Below are 25,020 nucleotides of genomic sequence, written 5' to 3'. Positions count from 1 at the left end.
AGAAAAAAAAATAGAAACACCCCAATGAAAATAACACTAATAAAAGGTTTCCTGTGTAGCATGCAAGAAATCATCAGACTCAAAGGGAACACACAGCAAAGCAGTATCTAAAATGAGTTCTTAATTTATAACACTAGTTCATTACAGTCAGTCTTTCATTGTTTCCTGTTTGTGGGCAAACAACAAAGAAGTAAACCTAAACCAATTATACCGATATCATATGGGCAGCATAGAATTTTGCCCACATACAACAGATCAAAATCCCCTGAAAGAGTTGAATTAAATATACACATAACATAGAAAAAGTACATTTCATGCATATATATATAGGCAGGTAAACCCATAATCAAACAAACAAGAAGAAACTTACCCATGCTGCAGCACAGCAGCTCATCTCCTTCTCATTGAGATTTAAGCTCTTCTGTACCTTTCTTCATTTCTTTTCTTTTCTTTTTTTATTTTATTTCCTTTGAGTTTCCCTTTTCCTCCATCCATTCTGGAATATCTTGACTTTTTTTTTCATTTTAATCCTTTTTTCGCTGTTTTTTTTTTTTTGCAATGTAATGTTTATAAATCATTGAACACAGTCAAAACACGCCAGAGTCACCCACCGTACGACCTCATCATAATTTTCACAGTTTAAAGCATGGCAACTATCAGTTGACACATGCAAACGAGTAGGTGAATTGTTCATGTAGAAACTAATGATAAAGGAAGTATTCTTTTGGTTTCACCTGCAGCATGTGCTGTGCGAAGCAAAGAACTGGAAATCAGGGTGATCCACCTGAACGAATCTAAGCCAGTTGTCAGCATCATGCAAGAGGGAGCTTGCCCGTTGACGTTCACATCCGCCACTCGGGGTCCACATGGAACCCTTGAATTTGTAAGAGGCTAGACCAAAAACAGGGAGAGAAATCTTTGGAGCACTGTCAAAACCATGGGGATAGGTGACAACAGGACCCTGAGAATCTCCAGCACCTGCAAAAAGTTCACAGTAAGCAATAAACAACTCTACAGAAAAATTGAGATGACTAAAAAGGCCTAACTGTCATCAATTAAAAACACAGCACACATCTTCTTCTTTTAAGCAATGATACAGGGATTCTTACCGTCAGATACTTCATAGATACTTTTGTTGGTCAAATAACAATCTTGTTTCAAACATATGCCCCTCTATTTGAATTAACTGACACTTAACCGCTCAAAAAACTATCTTTTCAAACGTGCATCTCTATTTTCATTTTTGTTATTTGTTAGTGCCTTAGATTTCCAATTGTAACTTATAGTATGACTTACAAATCCTATTTTATATTTATTATGAATTCCATTGTCTAAATGAAATGTAGTTAAATTTTATAACGGTTTATTTATAGGCGTTTGGTGTCTTATCTCATGGCATGGATACTCGTATACCCATATCCGTGCCCCAAATTAAGAAAATATTATGCCACGCCTCCATGTAAGTATCCGTATCTGGGTATCATAGCTCTTAATATGTATGTACAAATTTATACAAAATAAATGATTGGTCAATTAAATTTCATGGAATGGATAGCAACAAGAGAGAAATGCCTGTTGGAAACAGAGGAGGAGTTACGAAAACAGCCTCAATAAATTGATGAAATTGAGAAAATGAAATATCCAATTACTGATATGACATAGCACCAATATGTCCAGAATCCACGGTTCATAGCAAGAAGAATTTGGCAGAGTAGTTTGAGAGGCACAAAAATGTCAGAGAGAATAATATGAGTTAGAAAATCCAGCCTGAACCTATGAAAAGATTTCCATTTCCAAGCAGAAATCCTCCCATGTTTCTTCTTTGATAACTGGATTGGAACAGATTTTCACGAAAAGATATTTAACCATATCCTTATATGAAATCATCTCCAACTAAGCTTAAAGATATATCTGGTGACTATGTTGAAGTCGCCCTAAAAGTATGAAAATATTAAAAATAGAAAAAGTAGATTACCTCTCATGGGCGTCGAAAGAGTGTGGAAGGTCAAAAAGCAAGCATCCAAGTCTCTAAGTGTTGGTCCTGTCGGTATCCTGTATATAGGATACCTGCAACAAATCCAATAGAGGAATGATACACTATACCTTTTTAAATCTTAAGGAAGATAATGGCCTGTATGTGAATAAGTCTTACCATGCCACCGAGATCCAACTGGGTGACAACAAATCACAACTTCTTAGTGTCCTCAATTCAGGGAAGCCATTTGAAAGATCTGAAATCTGTGACACAGGAATACATTAGAACAATAAGAAAGGATGCAACCAGAAAAAAGTGACGCCTTAAGAATTAGCTTACCATATGGTTAAAAAAAAAAAGGAGCTTACCTTGTCAGCTAGAGGCTCTCGGCTGTAAGGAGGGTCCTGTTCAAGAAACTCAAAGAGGAGGTGACATTGAGAGTTTCCAACTTCACCATCATCACTAGAAAAGCCTTCTTGGAAAGCAGCGTGTTTTTCTCTCAAAGACAATCTGTCCATTCTAAGAGTAGACTTGTTTGCTGCATGGTGATTATTCCATTGATCCCTTGTGCTGCTTTCAAGTTCACAATCACTGCTTCCATCACTACTTGAATCCCTGTAATAGTTACCGTTGCTCTCTTCACCTGGCGGCCTGTCACACCCATAGTTAGTAAAAACGTGATACAGCAAAAAAAAGGACGGGAAAAATTTGAGTTTAATATGGCATTGGTTCAAAAAAAAACGTTGTCAAAAAAACTGAAACACCAAAAAATGCATTTAAAACTTCGTCATTTACAAAATATAGCAAGGATAAACTTGGAAACTTGGCCAAAAAAACGTGTTTAATACGTTCAAAACCCTTTAAAACCTATTTGTGGACACGGACACGAGTGTCGCTTGCTGACACGGACACAGCAAACCCCCAAACTTTAGAAACGGGGACACGACTAAAATAGAAAGTATATGTAATCATGATTTGTGGATATAGATTTGTGTGTCCAGTTTTAACATGGATACGAGTTGTCTAAATGAGGTAAACACAATATTCAATAAAAAACAGAATGTCACACTTGACACTATACAAAAATATGTCCACACACCCACATTAAGTCTAACACTTCTAGGCTTCTAGCAATACAAGTAGAAGTGTCCAAAGGAGTGTCGACACGTGTGGACACGCGTGTCGTGTCGGACACGGTAGGACACGTGAGTCAGCAATAAATTCGAAGTGACGGCCAAATCATAGTTTAAAACGTTTTCCTCAAAAAACGGAGTTTTTCCCACTGTAAAAGTTTTAAACGGCAAACCAATAAAACTTTTTTTTTTTTTTTGAAAAAAAAAAAAACGCCGTTTATCCACAAGATGCCACGCCAAGATGCGGTGCAGTTCATACACAAGTTGCCACGCCAAGATGCGGTGGAGTTCATACAGAAGATGCCAAAATCAAAATATGAATTCACTGCAGTTTGTAATGCTCGGAACCAAGGTAGGACATAAACAAATATTAAAATCATAGAAAATACACAAGACAGTGAGAATGTATCATAACTGACAATTTACCCACATGCAAATCTTAGAACATTATACCAGCAAAAAGACATACAATGAAAGATAACATAGATCTTCCACAATATGAAGGGCAGGTCTATAAAAGCACGGCAGGCATCAGAATTCAACAGTTGCAACACTTGAGATTTATATAATCAATTCAAGAAAACAATGTGAAAATAAAGATTTTTCCTGAAAATCTGTGGTTACTGACAGATACTTCAATGAGCAAAATGCAAACTAACACGATAAAGAAGCAAATACAATCTGAACTTTCTAGGCTGCTCAATTGGAAACAACAAATGCTTCAAAGGCTAAGAAGACTACACTACGGGAATGAGCCAACATAAAAGGCTACACCACAAGGGTGCATACTTTGGGTTCAGATTAGGGTCTGATTAAGGGATGCATGCGTGAGACATGGCCCATCGAAATTTGGCATCGTGGGGTCCATGGGCAAACAAAGGGTCCATTTGATGTTGACCCTTAGGGAGGTCTATTATGTATGTGTTCAGTTAGTGCTTGATGATGGAATGCCATAGCCGATTATCAAAGGAACAATGCACCATAAGGTGGTCCAGACACTTCATATTTTTTTACATAAAATGCACTTTCTAGCTAGATGAAGCTTCCTCTTCCTAAGACGATCGCAGGAATTGATTTTTCTTTTCACCAACGTCCAAGCAAACGTCATTACCCTGGGGGGAGAGATAGTCTTCCAAAGCTTAGACTAGTCAGAATCTTCCCTCTCCTCATTGTATAAGATTTGATTGATTATCCGACCATGTGAATTTGGCTCCCTCCAAAGTCAAATCTACAAGTTCACTCTTCTGGATGAGACACAATAGCTTCTTCATACTCATTGTGGTTCTCCCTGGGCTACTCCTCTCATGGGAAATCTTACAATGTTGAAGTCTCAGCCAATGATCCATGGAACCCTCTATTGATCATGTATCTCTTGGAAGAATAAAAGGAGAGCCCAGTGGACGAGGCTCCCGCCATTGCGGGGTCTGGGGAGGGCTAGGGGCTAGATGTACGCAGCATTACCCCTGCTTTTGGAGTTCTACCCAAAATAGAATACATAATCTGGCCCTTGACGGACCATAAAGCGCCCATAATTTCTATTTGGTGTTACTTTTAGTATTTATTACCGACATCAAAAGTGAAAAGTCCGTTTTCTCGATCTCTTCTATTTAGAATTTGCCTTCCCTCCACATTATAATGATTCCCTCAGCAGTTTCCATGCAATCTAGTGCGGTCCATCCTCAATTTCTCTTGCCCCAAAGCTGTTGATGAGATGATCTGTTACTCTAGTCACCTTCAATTCCAATACAACAATAATATCGATCCCACACCTTTCGATGATGTCTTTAATAGCCACCTGTTTCTCAACGGCTCTCAATCCCCTTATATTCCAAAAAACAAATATCCCTTGTCCCGGGCTTCAATGTCATTCAACATATACCAAGTCTGCATCTCATAGTCTTCGAATAAAATTGCCAGATCCTTTCCCATTTCAGACGTAGCCTCTTGTTCTGATAGCTAGTCACTTCCTCAAACGCAGGATTCAAGATCACCTTGATTGACGGCCGCGTTCAGGGCCACTTTTATATCAGCTTCCAAAGGATCCTCCTTGCATGTATTCCTACTGTAGATCATTTCCAGATTATTTCCTCCTCTGGATTAGGAGAGCCTCTAGCAGATTCCGGACAGTCATTCACATAGTTTTAAATTTCGGCCGAAATCCATTGAATCGGATTTTTACATGATTTCTCCAAAATTTCGCCGAAATCCTTATTTACAAAATTTCTACCGAAATGTAAAAGATTTCCACCAAAATTTTGTACCTTCAAGTGGAAATTTTAAGAAAACTGAAATTTTTGTCAAAATTTTTACATGATTTTGGCCAAAATTTCCACTGAAACCGAAATATTTCAGTTTCGGTGGTGGCTGAAACTGACACCAAAACCGACATTTAAAACCTTGGTCATTCGCTTCCCTTCTGTTACTCAATGCCCCCTCGCGCTCCCTGCCTCTTAGTTGGTTTGAACCCCTTTCAGCTGGAGCCTTTGATGTCTTGCTTTCAGATAGCGACAAGAGTAGGTTGTTTCTCACAATCTGAGAACATCTCTCAGATCCCAGCATCGAGGTGCCTTCTCCGCCCCCTCGCTTCTCTCTGTTACTTATTGACTGATGGCATATATATGTTGCTACCTTCTGTTTCTGAACAGATTTGATCCATAAATGATATAGATCCGCCTCTTTTCTTCTTCTATGAAAACAAGTTTAGGTCGCAGTCTGACTCTTCTTCTATGCACCCTCAGCCTCTTGGCATCCCTAGATCTACTACTGTTGTCGAGCCTACTGCTTAGCAAAACTCTTTTTAGGACAAAACCGGAACCTTGTCTTCTTTGTCGTCAAGCCCCATTGAGCAGTCATTTCCCATAAATAACCTAGCATTCACCCATAATTACTACGGGTTTCTGTATTTATTTCATTTCTCAAAATCCTTTCAGCTAAATCTTCATGATTTACTGATCCGATGTAGGGTGGAGAAATCTCTTCCTCCAAGCCTTTTTTCCCAAACCAGATCTTTAATACAAAATAAATCAAATTCTTCTTTCAGAATGAAAAAAAAAATGGCAGACACAAAATAATGTAGAGTGGGCCAACACCCCTTCTCCCTCTTTCCTTCTTTTTTTTTTCTAAAAGAAAAAAAAAGTCAATACAAAGCATGGAATGAATAATCTGTTTTACATTATCTACCCTGCTTTTTAGGAATAGAGACCTATAAAATAGGTTCTCCCAATCTTTTTTGGCTATGTCTCACGTCCAACTTCCTACAGAATAGGATTTGATATAGCCATCCATAATTAATCTTATAAAGTAGGATATTAAAGTAGGATATGAAATCAATTTGTTGCAACCCTTGCTAATCATAGCCTGCCACATGGCATTGAGGCTAATCATCACAACACATTTGCACAACCCAAATCCAAACGCCGCCTACATGCAAACTCACAACTACATGCACATGCATGTTTTGTCAAACCACATGTGGGCTATGGTTTGCTTTGCCAAGTGTTGTGCCCTTAGTAGGGCCCACATTAAACCACACAGATCCTCTTGGATCATTCCACGATCCTCCTGGATCATGGCTCCCTCTCTGTTAGGGGATTTAGTTCCTGCTAAATCAAAATTGGAGATGGGGGAAGTCTTGCTGCCCCCGTTCTTTATTGTACCATTTTGCACGACTCGGTAGCTGCCCCTTCTTTCCAATACGAAAAGATTCAATTTTACCCCGCCTTGCTTCAGTAATCTTCCGCTCCAAAATACAATCATCGATTAATGGATCCTCCTTTTCTAACAACAAATCATCGAGTGAGGGTACTACTATTTCTTGCTCAAGGCCCTCATCAAGCATGGAAGGTTCGAACAACTTCAAATTTTCAGCATTGATCACTGAGTATATTTGCATGTATGGTGGTAGGTCCAGTTGGAAAGCATTTTCACCAACCTTCTTAATGATTTTGAAGGGCCCATATCGGATTGGCTTCAACTTCTTAGCTTCTCCCTTCATTCGTTCCTTGCTCAGTTGTAGCCAAACCTGATCCCCTTCTTTGAAATCGCATTTCACTCGATGTTGGTCATGCCGTTCTTTGTACCGCAGTTGTGTGTCCGTTGCAATTGTGCCTCCACCAATTTATGAACCCTTCGGATTTTCTCTAAGAACCGTTGGGCTTTAGCTTGTTGTTCCTCCTCCTTGCCTGTCTTATGGGGATCTCCAAATGTGAATTCAAGGTCAAATGGACTTTGTGGAAGATATCCCAAACAAACTTCAAATGGGGATCTCTGGGTAGAGCTATGAATAGCTCGATTGTAAGCAAACTGGAGATATGGCAGGCTCTCATCCCATGTTTTTGGATGTTTCGAGTTGTAGCCTCTCAAAAGATGCACCATAGTTCGATTTACAACCTCAGTCTGCCCATCCGTTTGCGGGTGGAAGGCAGTACTCCTCTTTAGCTTAGTGTCCATCAATGTCCACAACGCATTCCAGAAGTGACTTAGAAATCAACGGTCACGATCTGAAATGATTGAAGATGGTAATCCAATGTTCTTCCAAACATGGTGGAAGAATAATTTCGCAGCTTCTTCACCTGTCACTGTTTTTCGACAAGCAATGAGGCATGCCATCTTGCTGAAGCGATCCACAATCACAAAGAGGTAGTTATGTCCAGCTCTGGTCTTTGGCAATCCTCCAATAAAATCCATGGAGATGCTCTCCCATGGTCGACTAGGCACAGGCAGTAGTGTGTATAAGCCCAACTTCCGATTGGAAGGCTTACATGTACTACATAACACGCATCCCTTGATAAATCAAGACACATCTTGTTGCATCTTTGGCCAAACCACATAACTCCGTAGGTTCAACGTGGTCTTCCCAACCCCAAAGTGTCCTGCCACTTTGGACGTATGGGCCTCTCTAATCCATTGTAATCTATCTGCCTCTCTAGGTACACATAATTGCATACCTTTGTATAACAATCCGTCCTTCATGTAGAAGTCTGTGGGTAGTCCTTTCTTTAATTGCTCAATTTTTGACATGAAATCATCATCATTCGCATACATCTCCCAGTACTCCTCGTGGCAAAGTGGTTGGATTTGCAAAGCAACCATCAAACTACTCGTGCTCCTCTGGGGAGGTCTTGATAGCATGTCAGCTACCATATTAGACACCCCCTTCTTATATTTGATCACCAAGTTGAGCTGCTGCAAATATGACATCCATTTCATATGCCGAGCTTGCTGCAGTTTTGACTGAGTCTGCAAAAACTGTAGAGGTTTGTGATCTGTGTGGACCACTACCTCTTTTCCCAACAAATACGCCCGCCAATGTTTTACGGCCTGATGTAGTGAAAGAGCTCCTTGTCATAAGTGGGATAATTCATCACCGCCCCATTAAACATCTCTTAATGGTAAGTGCCAGGTCTCCCATCCTGTATTAGGACTGCTCCAAGTGCATAACCCGAGGCATCAGCTTCTACCTCAAATGGTCGTTGCAAATTCGGCAAGGCCAACACGGGTGCTTCACATATCTTTCTCTTCAATAGCTGAAACGTATCATCTTGCTTCCTCCCCCATTCAAACTTTTGGTTGGCTTTAGTGAGAGCATGTAAAAGTGCCGCTATCTGGGAGAAGTGCCGAATAAACTTCCGCATATACTGACATGCACCCATAAAGCTCCTAACCTCCAATACAGTCTTAGGCCGAGGCCATTTCGTAATGACTTCTATCTTAGTGGGGTCAATTTTCAACTCTCCTCCCACTATAAACCCAAGATATAATAATGTTCGTTTACCAACTTCACACTTTTTTAAGTTTAGACACAACTTCTCTTTTTGCAACACCTCTAATACTTTTGCAACATGCATGAGATGTTCTTCCCATTCTCTACTGTAAATCAGAATATCGTCCAAGTAAACGATAACAAAATCATCTAGAAAACGTCGGACTACCTCATTCATTAGCCTCATGAAGGTGGCTGGAGCGTTGCAGAGTCCGAACGGCATAACTAGCCATTCAAATAATCCTTGCTCTGTCTTGAAAGCAATCTTCCATGTGTCATCTTCTCGAACCCGGACCTGATGATGGTAACCAGATTTTAGATCTAGCTTTGTAAAGAATTGCGCAGGTTGCAACTAATCTAATAGATCGTCGATCCTGGGTAGTGGTACCGGTTCTTAACAGTGATTTTGTCAAGTGCTCGGTAGTCGATGCACATCCACCATCCTTCTTTGGTACTAACACCACTAGTGATCCACAAGGTGAACAACTTGGTTGGATGACTCCTTGTTCAAGTAGTGCTTGAATCTGCTTCTTGATCTCATCATTTTCCACCACAGAGTTTCGGTATAACCCAAGATTGGGTAAGGGAGAGTCAGCAATCAATTGTATATCATGCTCCACGCTCCTCCTAGGCGGCAACCCTTGCACCTCCTGTAAGAGACTATCAAACCTTTGCAAAAGAGCCTCCACCATTGGCCTCTGCTTGGAATCCAATGATTCGAGAGAGAGTTTTGTAGACTGCAATTTTGACTCCTTTGGTCGTATCATTAGTAATACGAACTTTCTGCAAGCATTCACCATCCGCTTCGCCTGAGTAGCAGTAATTAGGGAGGCATTTTCTTCTGGAATTTGGCTTGCGTGGATTATGAACTCCCTTCCATCCTTCATGAATTGATACTTTCGCATTCGTCTGTAATGGATTGCATCCCTATCCCAAAGGTAAGGGCTGCCTAGAATCACATGACAACAATCTAGAGGGACTACTTCGCAAGTCACATCATCAATGTATTTTTCCGTAATTGCAAATCTGAAGGTGAACTGCTTGGTGATCCGCATCTCTACATCTTTTTTATCTACCCCAATGGGTATGGACATGGATGAGGTGTCGTCTTTAGACCCATCTTCACAACGAGTCCCTTCAGAGATCAAATTCTTTTGACTGCCAGGATCCACAATGGCCCCTACGATGCTCTTCTTTACTTGGATTTTCAAGCGGAAGAGTTCCGTTGATCTGTCTCCGCTAAGGATTCGGTTGGCCTGGCCACGAGTGATAGCTTCTCATCAACCACCTGTAGTTCTGGCAACTCCTCGACCTCTGCAACAGCTAGGGTGGCTTTTCCTTTTTCCTTTTTGTCCTCCTTCAGATTATTTTTCGGTTGTAGCTCAGGGTGAAGCCTCCAACACTTCTCCTTCACGTGACCACTCTTATCGCAATGATCACAATCATTCTTTCGAATCGTGTTAGTTTGCTTCTTTATCGGATCTTTGTATTTATGCCGTGGCCCCTCGCCCTTATACTTCTCTTTGGATCGCTCTTCTTTCTTCCCAATCTTCTTGTGTTTGCTTTCAATGGCCATTGCTTTCACGCTGGCATCATCAATGCTCTTGACTGAGAACATCTTCAACTCCTTCCTAATGTATTCATGTAGCCCTCCAATGTACTTCATCAAGACATCGTGTTCATCAACCGAAATTCCCAGCACCATTGATTGCTTATGGAACTCAGTTGTATACTCCTGGACGGATTGCTCGAACCGTTGCCGGAGGTATTGACATTTGATCCAACGATCCTCCTCATAAACAATCGGACAAAACTGTTTTTTGATTAGTTTTCGAAATCTCTTCCATCACACTTCAGAGACATCATTCCGCTTCATATAGGCATTCCACCATGTCAAAGCATGGCTTGTCAGCTTTAGGCGAGCGAAACTCACCTTCTGGAAGTCAGTGTAGCCATAGATAGAAAAGTAGGTCTCCAATCGATCCAACCAGTCATCTAACTTCTCGGCATCCACTCTTCCGTCATATAGAGACATTTCTATTTTAGCCTCAATCTTGAAAGGATGGAGTTGAGATCTACTTGTATTACAAGTAGTACGTGGTAGCCCTTCATCATCATCTTCACTATCCTCATCGCTAGATCTGCCTCATCTTTGTCATTGAGTGCCAGATCCGCACTAAGTTGGGATGTAGATGTTTCTTTGAACGCCACCAGTTGTGACACCATCACAGTTAGACTCGCGATCTGCTGCTCCATCTGAGAAAGTCTGTTGTTTACTCCATCATCAGCCATGGGTTTCGATCATCTCTTCCTGTCGGTTTGAAGAGGGCTTGGGAAATCGTCTCCTTGCAACTTACGCAGGGCACGGGTGGTCACCATAGACCACTTTCTTCCAGGATGCTCATGAACTTGAGCTTTGATACCATTTGATCCGATGTAGGGTGGAGAAATCTCTTCCTCCAAGCCTTTTTTCCCAAATCAGATCTTTAATACAAAATAAATCAAATTCTTCTTTCAGAATGAAAAAAAAAAATGGCAGACACAAAATAATGTAGAGTGGGCCAACGTCCCTTCTCCCTCTTTCCTAAAGTCAATACAAAGCATGGAATGAATAATCTGTTTTACATTATCTCCCCTGCTTTTTAGGAATAGAGACCTATAAAATAGGTTCTCCCAATCTTTTTTGGCTATGGCTCACGTCCAACTTCCTATAGAATAGGATTTGATATAGCCATACATAATTAATCCTATAAAGTAGGATATTAAAGTAGGATATGAAATCAATTTGTTGCAACCCTTGCTAATCATAGCCTGCCACATGGCATAGAGGCTAATCATCACAACACATTTGCACAACCCAAATCCAAACGTCCCCTACATGCAAACTCACAACTACATGCACATGCATGTTTTGTCAAACCACATGTGGGCTATGGTTTGCTTTGCCAAGTGTTGTGCCCTTAGTAGGGCCCACATTAAACCACACAGATCCTCTTGGATCATTCCACGATCCTCCTGGATCATTTCCAAACTGTATTTGGTCTAAAGGTGGTAGCACTCGGTACACAGATTCCTCTAACCCGACCCCACGGCTGGCAACACCAGGCACCAAACACAACTTGGGCATCTCTCTGCTAAAAAAATGGAAGAACTGACAGCCCTTCCAGTTATACCCTACAAACAACTGGCGGAAGCAGATGTCCCAGGCAATTCAACAGGCAGACTTCAAATGTGTCGATATTCCATTAAATAGAGGCTCCTAAAACGTGCCAGTGTTTGAATGATTATATTCCCTTCCGATCTGACAGCCACAAACCTATCCATGCTCAGCCTCGCCCTGCTTCTCGTTGGGCCGTCAGATTCCCTCGGGCTACATTTGCTCACTATCACCCCGATAGACAGTTTGATAGTCCTCATTCCTTCCTAGTTCCTTAGTCTGAGGCACCACCCCCCTCATCTTCTCCGGTGAGATTTCCCATCTCAGAGCCGGATTTCTCGCTAGTTCAGCGGCATAAGAACCACCAAGACAACTGGAATCTGCAGTTTTCTCCTTTCCTACTCTGTTCACGGTGAACGGAGCACAAAACCTATCTCTTCTAGAATCTTTAGCCACCAGCTTCAGTTCTTCCCCAGACTCCCCGCTAACACCGATGGAGTACTATCGGTAGTCTACTTTGAAGCACACCAACGAGTGAAAGAGCGCCCAGTCTGCCATGAATACTTGGGCTCTGGCATATTCGATGCTGGCCCCTTCACCTCCATTTCAATTTTCAAGACCAACCTGAACAGGCTGCCCAAAGCTTCCACCGTTCATCCGGCCCGCACATGAAGTGGAATGCCGAAGCAACAGTTGGTTGACTGGTCTTCCCCCCATTTGATTGTCGTGTACTCAGTTGATGCGGTCATAATTCAGGAGAGTCAAAGGGGATTTTATTGACTCTGTAGGGCAAAACGCCAGATGTAGATGCGGCGCAATGCGGAACGTGGCCAATGTAAAAGGTAGTCGACTCGAGGGAGTCGACACAGATGCAGGGGAGTTTTAAAACTATGAGTAGAAGGTTAAGGATAGTGAGGCCACGAGCAGTGATGTAGACATCCCCAACATCTAGGTCCAGTCAAATATACTAAAATAACTAAAATAAAGTGTCTAAGTGAAATAAAACAGATAAATTATCGATAAACAAACTAATCCTAAGGTTAAATCACATCAGTTCCTCCCATGTTGGAAGAACTTGAGGCCGTCGAATAAACGTCCGAAATGAGTTGGTACAAGGTCACGAAATCATCGTAACTCAGCCTCATCCATCCACGAGCAGTCCATCAAAGGGCATCTAAGCCAATGAACTGAATATCTCCTATGAAATCCTCGGTGGGTATCCGACATCCTAACATCAGTGATGCAAATACTGAACGATAATGAAGTGATGTCATTGAGCACTAGCAAGTCTCCGCAGTACTGATAAAGTTACACGCAAGTCGAGAATTGCTCACGTCGAAGAAATTTCATCATCCGATCTCCAATGCAGAAGGGAGAATCTCTCTGATGTCGATCGGCTATCTTCTCGTACTTCTCAATACTCGGCCGCAGTCTATCTAACATCTCTTGTTGTACCTTCTTTATACATTAGACAAAGTTATCGGCCATGAGACTGCGCTTCCCAGGGTACAGTATATGGGTACGGTCTAAGACGTGAGGAATGGGCAGACCACATATGGTCTCAAAGGAGCAGTCAATGGAACTATTATAAGAAAACTCTACTTGGGATAGAATTAAATTCTATTGATGAGGTCTCTCTCCAACTACGCATTTCAAGCAATTCTCCAAGTTGTGATTGACCCATTCTGTTTGTCCATCTATATGAGAATAATATGCGCTATTGAATTGATGTGTGCTCCCCCCATTTTGTTATATAAGTGATCTAGAAATAACTCATGGATAACCAAACCGCACAAGACAGAATGAGATGGTACCATAGTTACCAGAGTGGGAAGCAAATGTGTGAAGCGAAGGGTATAGAAAAGAGAAAATATGGGAAGCAATAAGCTCTAAAAAAAGTAAAGAGTGAGCGTGTGAGAAGCATCATTGAAAGTGAACATAAAACATTTAATAAGCCTCATTGAAGGAGTGGGGTTATATGAGATTAGGGAGGACGAGTTAATATAGGTAAGGATTACAGGTGGTAAAGAAAGACTTCACAATTGATTAGAATAAGATGTTTCAGGGATTTATAGTTTCACATGTATAGTGTAGATTTGATGTAAAGTTTTGAAAAAAGATCCGCAGAAGTTTCATTACAAGTTTTTAAGTTTTGAATAATCTTTTTAAAAAATAAAAAAAAATACGCTCCTTTCGACGTTATCAAAAGGAGAAAATACTCCGGTGGATATCATTAGGGCCATAGTTAGGTAGACTTTTATAGATTTGGTCAGTGTTTAAAGAAGTAGATGTGGCGCCGAACGAAGCCGAAGAAAATCCTAGTCGACTTGGCACGACGCAGTCGAGTACTAGGTTGATGCGGTCATAATTCGGGAGAGTTAAAGGATATTTTTTAAAGGATTTTTTATTGACTCTGTCGGGCAAAATGCGGAACACAATGACAAAATGTGGAACGTCGCCAAGTTAAAAGGGAGTCGACTCAGGGGAGTCCACAATGATGAAGGGAAGTATTAAAACTATGGATCCGGTTGAGATCTGATATTATTTCCCATTAGTTATTGTTTTCCTTTTGGGCGTATTGTATCCGACTTGCCTAGGTTATTTAATTTCTATTTAATGAATGAAATACAAAGATTAGAATTTCTACAAAAACCTTTGGCTGATTTGATTATTATGACCTGTTGAATCTAATTTTGTAATGCATGTTTTTTTGAATGGTAAGCAATTCTATTAAAAGGAAAAGAGACCGAGGAGGTCTATAGATACAAGCAAGGAACCACAAAGAACAACAGGGAAAATACAATAGGAAGCCTGAACCTAGGCAATGAGAGAAGGGTGTTAAGGTGATAGGAAGTCAAATAATTCCACACTCACCCTGGCAACCCCATCTCTTGCTAATATGTCAGCAACCTCATTAGCCAATCACCTAACATGTTGGAAGGAAATTGAAGATCCCATTTCCTTATCTCAGGTTTCATCAAAATATGGGGCAAACCTCCACGGATAAGGGTGGGAGTCGCTAAGCCACCTTATCACATTTAGTGAATCCCCTTCCACCACAACTCTATTCAAGTCTTCAGACCCTAAGAACTTGATTCCTTTGTGGATAGCACACACTTCAGCTTCATTTGCATCTGCTACTTCAATTGGGCCTGTAAAAGCCCATATAACATATCAGAGTTCAACCCTAAGAACTCCTCCAATACCAGATGGGTCTGGGTTCCCCATGCTGGACCCATCAAAGTTTAGCTTCAATAGGCCATGCACAAGAGGTTCCCACACTTGGACAATCTTAGGACCATTATCCGAAGCACAACAGATCTCCTTCCACCCATAACATAGGTCGTGGGCCGAGGCAACTCTAAAACATGGAATTATTCTCACCCATGAGATAGTAGTAGCTATCACCTTATTGAAAAGTAGTACGATCCCTTTGAATATCCTTTAAACACACTGGCATTTCTCTCCTTCCACAACACTCAAATAGTTACAAGAAGGGATACATTCCATAGTATCTTTCTTTTTTCCTCCATGGGACCAAAGGCCAACTCTCCAATAGTTCTAACAGTTTTTCTGGGAATGCCCAAGCGATTTCAAATTTAGATAGGATTTTGCTCCATACTTCTCTGGCCACCCTGCAATGCATGAGAATATGATCCACTGCCAACCTCAATGCATAGATCACAAGATCAATGATCATCATCCCCCGAACTCTCAAGAAGTCAATCGTCTGAATTCTTTGGAGAATCGACGCCCATCCAAAGGAACATACTCTAAGCGGGGCTTGGATGTTCCATTCATTGGCTACTTTTGAAGGTAATGGGCAAAATACAAGCTGATGGTAGAAGGATTTGACCGAGAATTCCCCATCTGAGTTCCATATCCATATTCTTCTGTCCGCACCAGAAGCTTTAATGTAGCACCTTTCCAGAGTTTCCAAGAGCCTACCCACCTCCTCAAGTTCCCTATCAAAGAAGTTTCTTCTGAATATTGGAAGCCATATCACCAAATTGCCTCTTCTTTCGATATAATCCTTTACCAACGCCTCATTAAAAGAGGCCAAGGCAAATAACCTAGAGAAGGACTCCATAAGAGGAAGGGAAGAACACCACTTGTCAAACCAGAATCTGATGCGATCTCCTGCGCAAACCATGAATCTTATTCCTTCTGAAAATTTGACCTTGAATTTTAATACATCGCGCCAAACTATCCCCCCTTGGCTCCCAATGACAAGGAGCCAAGCCATATTTGCTATCAATAACCTTAGCCCACGGCTGCGACCTCTCCTCCCCATATCTCCATAGCCATTTACCAAGGAGAGCTTGATTAACTTCCTTAATCCTCCTAAATCCAAGGCCCCCTGCCTTAAGAGGCTTACAAACTTTCTTCTAGGCGACCAAAGCAACCCCGCGCTTTTCATTGCCCCCCACCCATAGGAATCTCCTTTGGATTTTCTCAAAACAATTTATGATGCGCATTGGGTATTTGAAAACGGACAATTGATAAATCAGTATGTTAGCCAAGACAAGGTCTATCGGTGACCAATAAGGTCAGGGTGGGCGTCATAATTTGTGATTTTGTAATGCATGTTGTTTTATTGAAACTAAAACTTATGGTCCAAAATTTGAAGGAAGTAATCTACGAACGATAGGTTTGCGTTACTAATCTTGAGAAAAGCACAGCTGCATAAGTTAGTGTGCATTTATCTTTCACAAGAAATTCCAAATTTTCATTTTGAAAAGAGAAAAACATTTTTATTATTTCCTTATCATTAAATTTTATTCCGGTAAAACATTTTTTACGATTTCTTAATCGTTACATTTTATTCTGGTTATTTCTCTAAATAAAGCATTTCTCACTTGCAATTAGCTAATTCAGAAATGAAAACAACTAACAGTTAATCATTTTCGATTTCTAGGAAAGGCATGATCCTCTTTATTCATGTCAACCAACCAGTAACCAAAAGAACAAAATGAAATCATACTAATAATTTAAGGCGGCATAGCTCTTCACCATGTCTTTTTGTAATAGAATATTCAATTCATATGCACAATTTAAATGAGTGCTGGACTGAAAATAAACTAACACAAGAGAGCTGAATTCAACTAATACTCGCACGTAAAAAAAAGACAACTCAGAACCACAACAGAGAAAGAATAAGGAGATAACCATAATAAGGTAGCTTCTGATATGAAACTAACTGTGGCAAATATTTTTTTCATCTCATCCAATCCACTTGTTCAAGGAGCAGAACTGTTATCAATCAAAAACCATATCATATTGTTGATTCCCTCAAGAAATGGCCATCCAAGATCTAAGACCCTTCAACATAGCTTACTCATCTGCAAAACAAGTTATTTTGTTTCCTCTTCTCTTTCTTTCTTGGTCAATAAAAGGCATATCAAAACCTAATACAACTTAAGCAAGTTAAACCAACCATGGAAAACAAAGCACAAATCCGGCAGGGCAATTGAGTCATATCCACATGACCAGACAAAAATTTAAAAATTAAAAGTTAAAATCCCATTAACAAAGCACTCAAGCAAAATTTGAGCAAATTTAGAGACTGTAACCCTGACATGAGACCTCGCTAATTTTCAATCAGCAATCGATCTCTATGGTCTCTAATTGGAATGGTCCAACATTTAGAAGGCAGGGCACTAACTACTCACCCTCATATCCACAAAGAGAACAGGCCAAAACCAAAATATAAAAATAAAACAGTAGACCAAATGACATCTGGTAAGTAAGATCAAGACTATTTCATTTTCATAACATCTTTCAAAAAAAAAGTAAGATCAAGACTGAACCAATACATCTAAACGAATTAGCGGTACTTAACATTCCAAGTTAGGACTGAACTGTCATATGGAATGGCAACAGGGTAACAATGTATGAAAAGACTCCCAATTATTTACTTCCTGATAACTCAACAATATGATCAATTATAAAGAAAATCACTTATCAGCAGCAACACCCCATTTCAACAGGACATACATATCGCAATTGTAACCAATTACAAAGCAGAATAAAAGAACAAAATGTTCAAAATATTACTGATATATCAAAGGAAAAGAACCCAAATCTAAAATCAAAACTGAAATAAACATCACTGAATGCAACAAACATGGATACCTTGACTTGACAGCCGGGCTAGTCGATTCATCATATATCTGAATACCAGACAAGTATGGAACATAATACTGAACAACACAATCACTTTCATTCAACACCAATGGCACTCCTGCCCCATATGCACTCCACTCCTTGAATGACTCCCAAAGATCACCCAGTGTGAAATAAGGCTGGTATTCCACATCACAAGTCCTCCACCCCCTCAAACTCGTCTATCAAACAAAGAGCAAAACCATTAAAATAAAACCCAACAACACAAAAGAAAAATACCCACAAAAATAAAATGAAAAAGAAACAGAGAAATGAAAACCTTAGAGAAATACTGAGCAGGAACAGATGGTGTAGTTGACTCTAAGAACCGATCTAGGTTACTACAAGGAGCTCTCTCTGGACCAGAATCCGGCACGGCCTCTTCACATCCGGCTCGATTTTCGGGCTCGTGATTGTCCGAAATTACAGCCTTGCCCTTCGTGGAAACACCGCCATTATTCAGAGCTTTCTGCAAATTAGGGTTATGATGATGATAATGATTTCGCAGCGCTTTCTCCTGATTGTAAAATCGGTCCTCAACGTGGCCTCGTCCGAACTGTAATCCCGTCCCTAACATCTCCGCAGCCGAAAACCCTAACAAATAAAAACCCTAATTTCACCCAAAAAAAACCCTAATTCCCACAGAAAACCCTAATCCTACAAACTTCTAGAGAGGACAAAAGGCTGAAAGTAAATTCTGTCAGATTATCAGAACACTATAATACCCTAATTTCCAGAACCAAAACCCTAATTTCCTCAGAAAACCCCAATCCTTCAAAATTCTAAAGAGGATGATCGAAACAAAACGATCGACCGAAAGGTTGTGTTCGAATTCTTTCGGATTATCAGAGCATCAGAATCTCCTTTCTCTGGCTCGAGAAATCCAAATCTTAAACAGAAGAAGAATCGGATAAAACCCTAAGAAGGAAATAGTCGGAAAGTAGAAGGAAAGGATCGCCGGTATTTGAGGGATTCTGATGGATTTGGAGTGAAAGAAAAAGGGCAAAGGAAAACGAAGGAATCGAGAAGGATTTATTAGAGAAAATTTGTGGAAATCGAAATCAGGGTTTGAAATAAATGGAGAGCACTGATACCTAAGTTTATGTTGGAATAAATTGCAGGGTGAAGAAGAAGAAGATGGTAAAAATAGAATTAATTTAGAATTAAAGGGTAAAGTAGGTTTTGTATTATTATTTTAATCATGGGTTAGGTTTTAACTAAACATGTTACTTAACCTCGTTGTGATTGGTGGGACCTGAAGTGTTCAGATCACGACACGGTTGTAATAATCATAAGGATTATATGTCGGCACGTGTGTGGTGAAGATGAGTTGGGAAAAGAAATGAAAATGCCTGTCGAGTCGGGAAGTGGAAAGGTGTCCGGTTCTTCTCTTCAAGGAAAGTGTTTCTTTTATGGAAGTATCATGTGAAATGTCCAAAATACCCCAAAATCTTGTGGCAAAGACATAGTATGTGTGATCATTTTTTTAGGGCTAGTGTGGTCAGTTTAAAAGGCAAGATTTTGTGTTTGTTGTGAACAGGGGGAACTATCGAAGTGGGTACATTTACGAGTGATTAGGTATTGAAAGGTGATGCTAACCATTCATTTGATTGACCTCTTAGAATGTATGGGATTGAAAAGTTTGAACCCAATAAATGCTAGATGAAGACACATAGGATGGACGACCATGTCTTGTAGATCATCTCCATGTGATGATCTTAACCCTCCGATCCATAGAGGTTTCTATAATGTGCAGTCGCTTTGCATATCAGAGGGTTAGGATCATCCTATGTAAATTATCTGCGGGGCAGAGCCTATTTATGTGTGTGGCCTAATAAATGAGCGATTTGGATCATCCTATGAAGTGGGCCACATTGTAATTTTTGAAAAATACTTGACTTCACGCACACATGGCATATAAAATCTCATAGTGTGAAAATGAACAAACTTGTAAACAAATTGCTGAACAAGATTGGTAGGTAATAAAAATTCAAATATCAACTCTAATGAGCAAGACTGAAAAGAGGAGAGATCCATTCTTCGGTTATATGAGAAAATGAAGATAGAAATAAAATGACCACAATTTTGCGCATTCACCTAATCTTATCAGGTATAGTTGTTTTTCTTCTAGTACTCAAAAGCTATTTACCAATGCGGGCAAAGGACTTAAGAGGAAATTATAATTGGATTACAATAAAGGGAAATGTTATCAGCACAACCGTATTTTGATGATGGCACTCCTCGCTTTATTAAATGTACAGTATGGCCCACAAAATAGGATGATCCAAACTGTTTATTAGATGGGCCACAGCCTAAATAGGTTGTGCCCCAAAAATTATTTCCATAGGTGGATCCTAACCCTCCGATCTATAGAAGGTTAGGATCAACCCTATAACATTCAGATCGGATTCTAAAATCTGCGTATCCAAACGGCTCCAAAGCGAATTTAAAAAGTCGAGAGTTTTTCCAAAACAATCCAAAACAACTCAAAAGTAAGAACCATTCCATTCAACATCAACATGGTCCACACATCACTGCCCAATCGAAGGATAGACATTCTAACTTACTTCAAGAAGGCATCAATGAAAACGTTTGATTGATGCACCCACGACAACATATTGATTCCCACCTTTGATTGATTTGAACCATACATCTGATAGGACTCACGTTGGATCTCTTATGGCCTAAAGATCACGCCCATCTTGCAATCTAACATCTAATAAAATGTAACTTTTACCGTTGCTAAGTACAAAAAAAATCGTTAGTGAATGTTAAAATCGGATGATTGACATGATTTTTAGGGCCATTGGATCCGAAGCAAGGGTTATCAAATGGAAGCTTAAGGTCAATCAAGGTGGGACCCACTGGTGTTTTGGAATGTGGCGGGGACCGTTCATCACGCAGGCCATAGCTAACAAAATCGTCTTGGGCCTTGGCCCCAAAAGTTTTGGACCCAACAGTCTCTGATGCACATGTGATCACATCTATTGATCACAATACTCTTCAAATTCCAAATAATTTCTCCTTGGTTGAAATGATATTGTAAACATGATTCCCCGCTAAAAGAATGTAAATTTGGAGCTAATTTTATTGACTTTGAAAGCCTTTATGCCATTTATAAAACTATTCTAATCATAATTCTCAATATAAGTAAAATTAACTTGGAAACTATGTTCACATAAGATTGCTGGGTAATTTCGCGGAAAGCCATTTTGCAGCTCACTTTTGCAGGAGAGAACGGGCCTCACAGGCTCTGCGGTGACTGCTCTCTTCTGCAAAATGGCTTTCCCAAAATTGCTTAGCAAATCCTAAATTTTAGAGTATCCATAGAGGCAGTTAATTAGCTACTCCATTAGCTATCAAAGTGGAGCCACCTTCCACGACTTCTTGACCTGATCATCCTTATCGAGTGAAACAACATTTGCCCCAAACCAACCCAATGAGTATATTCTAAAGTGGTTGGAGAATAATTCTATACACAGAGAGCATGGCCCTGTTTGTTTTGGATTTTGGGAGCTAGTAGAAAAGCCAGTTGTGTTTAGCTCCAAATTACTCACCAAAACAAAAAAAAGTTGAAAAGCAAGTATTTATTCCAGCTGGATTTTCTCTCAAAAGCAATGTTAACAGATGGCTGAACAGAAAAGAAACATTGCCCTCAAGACTGATTATTGGACCCAAAATTGATAGACCTCAACCACTTTTTTTGAATGGTTATAGCCCTCAACCACTTGTGCCACGCAATTAATTTTTTCTAACTTGTGGAAAAGGCGCTTTTGGAATAAGCTTCCTAAACTCGGTGTCAAATGCGATTAATTTTGAGAAAAATAACCTGTTTTAGACTTAAAATCAATTCTCAAAGTACAAAACGAACAGGGCCCTAGTGCATGAGACTTGCACATTTTCTATTCGGAGAAATGTTAGCCTTGTGCAACCTGGGTCATTTTTTTGGGGGAATTCGGATTGAGCTTAAGAAAATTGGGTCTTATTCGGGCTGATTCCAATTCATTTTCTACCAAAAGCTCAACAGAGACCCCACAACCTAGTCAGTATAAGGAGGGCTACCAAGCAGTTCCCTCAGATCCCCACATGGAAGTGTCTTCCTAGTAACTCTCTACCACCACAACCTAGTCAATACAATAAAGTAGACAAAATTTCCCTTCAATGGAATTTTGGGAAGTGATAAATGACTGGCCGACGTTTTCTGTTTTCATGATGTTGGAGATGAAACCGACCGGCCAGCGGGAGGATGACACGTGCCGAGAAATCTTTGGACACCCGAACCAGCCGATCCACCCTGTGGAGTTGAGAGCCGAGTGGTAGCATACGTCGCTTCATGGCACCACCATCACTCCTACCTAGAGGCGAGCCCCCACCAGCTGATTGAGAAAATCCTGAATGACACCCATTGGAATCCTTATTTTAAGATGGATATTAACAAATTTATGTTAGAAGCCTTATTTTTAATGATTATGCTAGTCTATTATTACTAATTTTATGGTTAATGTAGGGATACATTGAGGCCATTGACGGAACTTGTGTTCCAACTATGGTCTATGGGGTTGATACACTTGCTTATTGAAACTCGCTCAAATTATATTAGCGGCATGTGAATGGTGCATGCATCCTGAAAGATGCTCTGATAAGGAATGATGGTCTCAGAGTTTTAGGGGGTAAAATTTTCTAAATTACTATTGTTTTAAGACAAATCAAAATAAATATATTTTAGATAATAATACTGCTCAATTATCTAGCTAAGTTTTTCTTCATTGATTCTGAAATCTGAATAAGGTCAAGTTCTTGGCCCCATATGATGGTACACATTATCATTTGAAAGTGTATGGTGCCAAAAACCAACGGCCACAAAAATCTTAAAAAGGTGTTCAATCATCGTCGATCATTCATCACCAAAAAAATGCAGTGAACAAATATTTGTATATTAAAACCATGCTTCACTTTATTTAAGATTCAACTGCCATATCCTAACAAAACACAAGTGAAGTTAGTAATGACATGCTATGCTTTGTACTGCCATATCCTAACAAAACACAAGTGAAGTTAGTAATGACATGCTATGCTTTGTATAATTTCTTGACTAGGGAATGTGGTTGTGATGGGCTCTCACTTGATGAGTCACAGGAATAAATACCTTATAATGTTCCAAATAACAATGGAGATTATGATTTTGAGTAGAGATTTCAAACACAGACTTAACAACTCGAGTTAAATATTTTGATGCAAGATAATATGGCCGTTAAGATGTGGGAAGTTTACACAACTAGCCATTGGAAATGACATATTTCAATGTTTGTTTCATCTAAATTTCTGCCTTAATGGGTTGAATTTTAGTTGCCAGCTTATTATTAATTCTTTCATAATAGGTTAAATTGAAGAGTTGGCTTAGAAAGAATAGGTGGTTTTATAGTAAATCTTGATGGGACCTTTGTGTAGTGGTTGGTCAGTAGGAGATTGAACTTCATTTGTCTGTATATATCCCTTTATATATTTTGTTGTAATTGCTATATTTTGTAGTATATGCACATTTTAAGTGCATATTCTAATATAGTAAAAAAACATATCAAAGAGAAATTTGAGCTTTATCCACTATGTACTGATGGGGCCTACAAATGGCCACTTGTATTTGGATCTATTAGCGGGCCCAAAACCCTAATATTATTTGGATCCATTAGTAATTAAGACAGACAAACCCTTAGGGTAACAATGAAATATAGAATATTAAACCTCCAATTGATGAATAACATAAGATTTCAATGTACGCATGACTCTAAATTCTATTTAAATAAAAAAAACGGAAATGATATCTGCGCCAAAGTATTTTGATAAACATGCGCTCCACTTGTTTGTCGTGTAGTATTTAAAGGGCTTTAAGAGCTTTTTGAGAACCGTAATATCTTCTGACATCCCTTTAAATACTACACGACAGACAAGTGGAGCGCATGTTTAGCAAAACAGTTTGGCGCAGATATCCTTCCCTAAAAAAAATCTACTAGAGTCTTAAATGTTCACACAAAGTCGAAGACCCTAAGAGTCACTTAAGAGTCCAATGGAGTCCATTTGACCTTCAAAACCCCTGAAGACTAAATCCTTACCTAGGTTCCATTCATCTCTCTCTCTCTCTCTCTCTCTCTCTCTCTCATTCTAAGTTATTTATCCATTGGACCCTACGGTCGGTGAGTAATGAACCAAAAATCACATATGTACAAGACAATTTTAACCTTATAATTTGAAGAAATTTTTAAAACATTCTTATTTTTATCAGCCATCCATTTGAAATCCTACAGTATGGATGGCTAAGTTCTTCCCTTAGTAAGTTTTTGTATGGATTTCCGACCTAACATGAGGATATAAATTAACAGTTTCTATCATTGAAAATTTCTCTATCCTTTTTTCGGTTCAAATTTTTCTTTGAAAAGGAAATGCTTCTGGACATCATGAAATATATTTATTATAGGTTTGACAAAAGATCTGTATCGAAACGGTAGATGGGACAGCCTTGAATGGTCATGCAACATGACTATGCCCTGTTTGAATTGCAAGAATTATTTTTGAAAAGCCAAATTTTTCCATGCTGCTCGATTACAAATGGAAAAAGTAATTTGAACAAATGTAGTTCATCAAGCTTTATACAGAAGACCTTCAATTGATAATAATATCCCTCTAAATAAGCCATAACCATACCATTTCCCTCTAAATCGTGGAGACGAAACATATTTCTTTGGAAACTTTTTCCATGAGAAATAATTTTCTTGCACCATTGGTAAATGACGTGGGCCCGTTTGCAATGCAAGGTCTTGCTCATACAGTCATACAG

The 25,020-nt window shown here is 39.6% G+C and overlaps 1 protein-coding gene across 1 annotated transcript; it reads right to left on the bottom strand.

Moving 5' to 3' along the window:
* Positions 1-106: 106 nt before the first annotated feature.
* On the bottom strand, positions 107-19,332 carry LOC143855178 (uncharacterized). The gene is made up of 6 exons (XM_077365400.1): positions 18,472-19,332; positions 18,162-18,373; positions 2,344-2,626; positions 2,153-2,238; positions 1,976-2,067; positions 107-978 (listed from the first exon to the last, which is right to left on the bottom strand). The coding sequence occupies exons 1-6, from the start codon at positions 18,766-18,768 to the stop codon at positions 731-733; spliced, it is 1,218 nt and encodes a 405-aa protein (XP_077221515.1). The 5' UTR covers positions 18,769-19,332; the 3' UTR covers positions 107-730.
* Positions 19,333-25,020: the final 5,688 nt, after the last annotated feature.

Source organism: Tasmannia lanceolata, unplaced genomic scaffold, assembly GCF_043159265.1.
Source record: "Tasmannia lanceolata isolate RefF3 unplaced genomic scaffold, GAP_Taslan_0.1 ptg000020l, whole genome shotgun sequence".
NCBI classification, from domain to species: Eukaryota; Viridiplantae; Streptophyta; class Magnoliopsida; order Canellales; family Winteraceae; genus Tasmannia; species Tasmannia lanceolata.
The sequence above is the reverse complement of the archived record's forward strand: the minus strand, read 5'-3'. Positions and strand labels throughout refer to the sequence as shown.

Bases quoted from the DNA above. Each gene is read 5' to 3' on its own strand.
- LOC143855178 (XM_077365400.1), bottom strand. From the start codon at position 18,768: ATGTTAGGGACGGGATTACAGTTCGGACGAGGCCACGTTGAGGACCGA. The intron at 2,068-2,152 runs GTAAGACTTATT...GATTTGTTGCAG, and splicing joins AGTTGGATCTCGGTGGCATG to GTATCCTATATACAGGATAC. The intron at 979-1,975 runs GTAATCTACTTT...AACTTTTTGCAG, and splicing joins TCTTTCGACGCCCATGAGAG to GTGCTGGAGATTCTCAGGGT.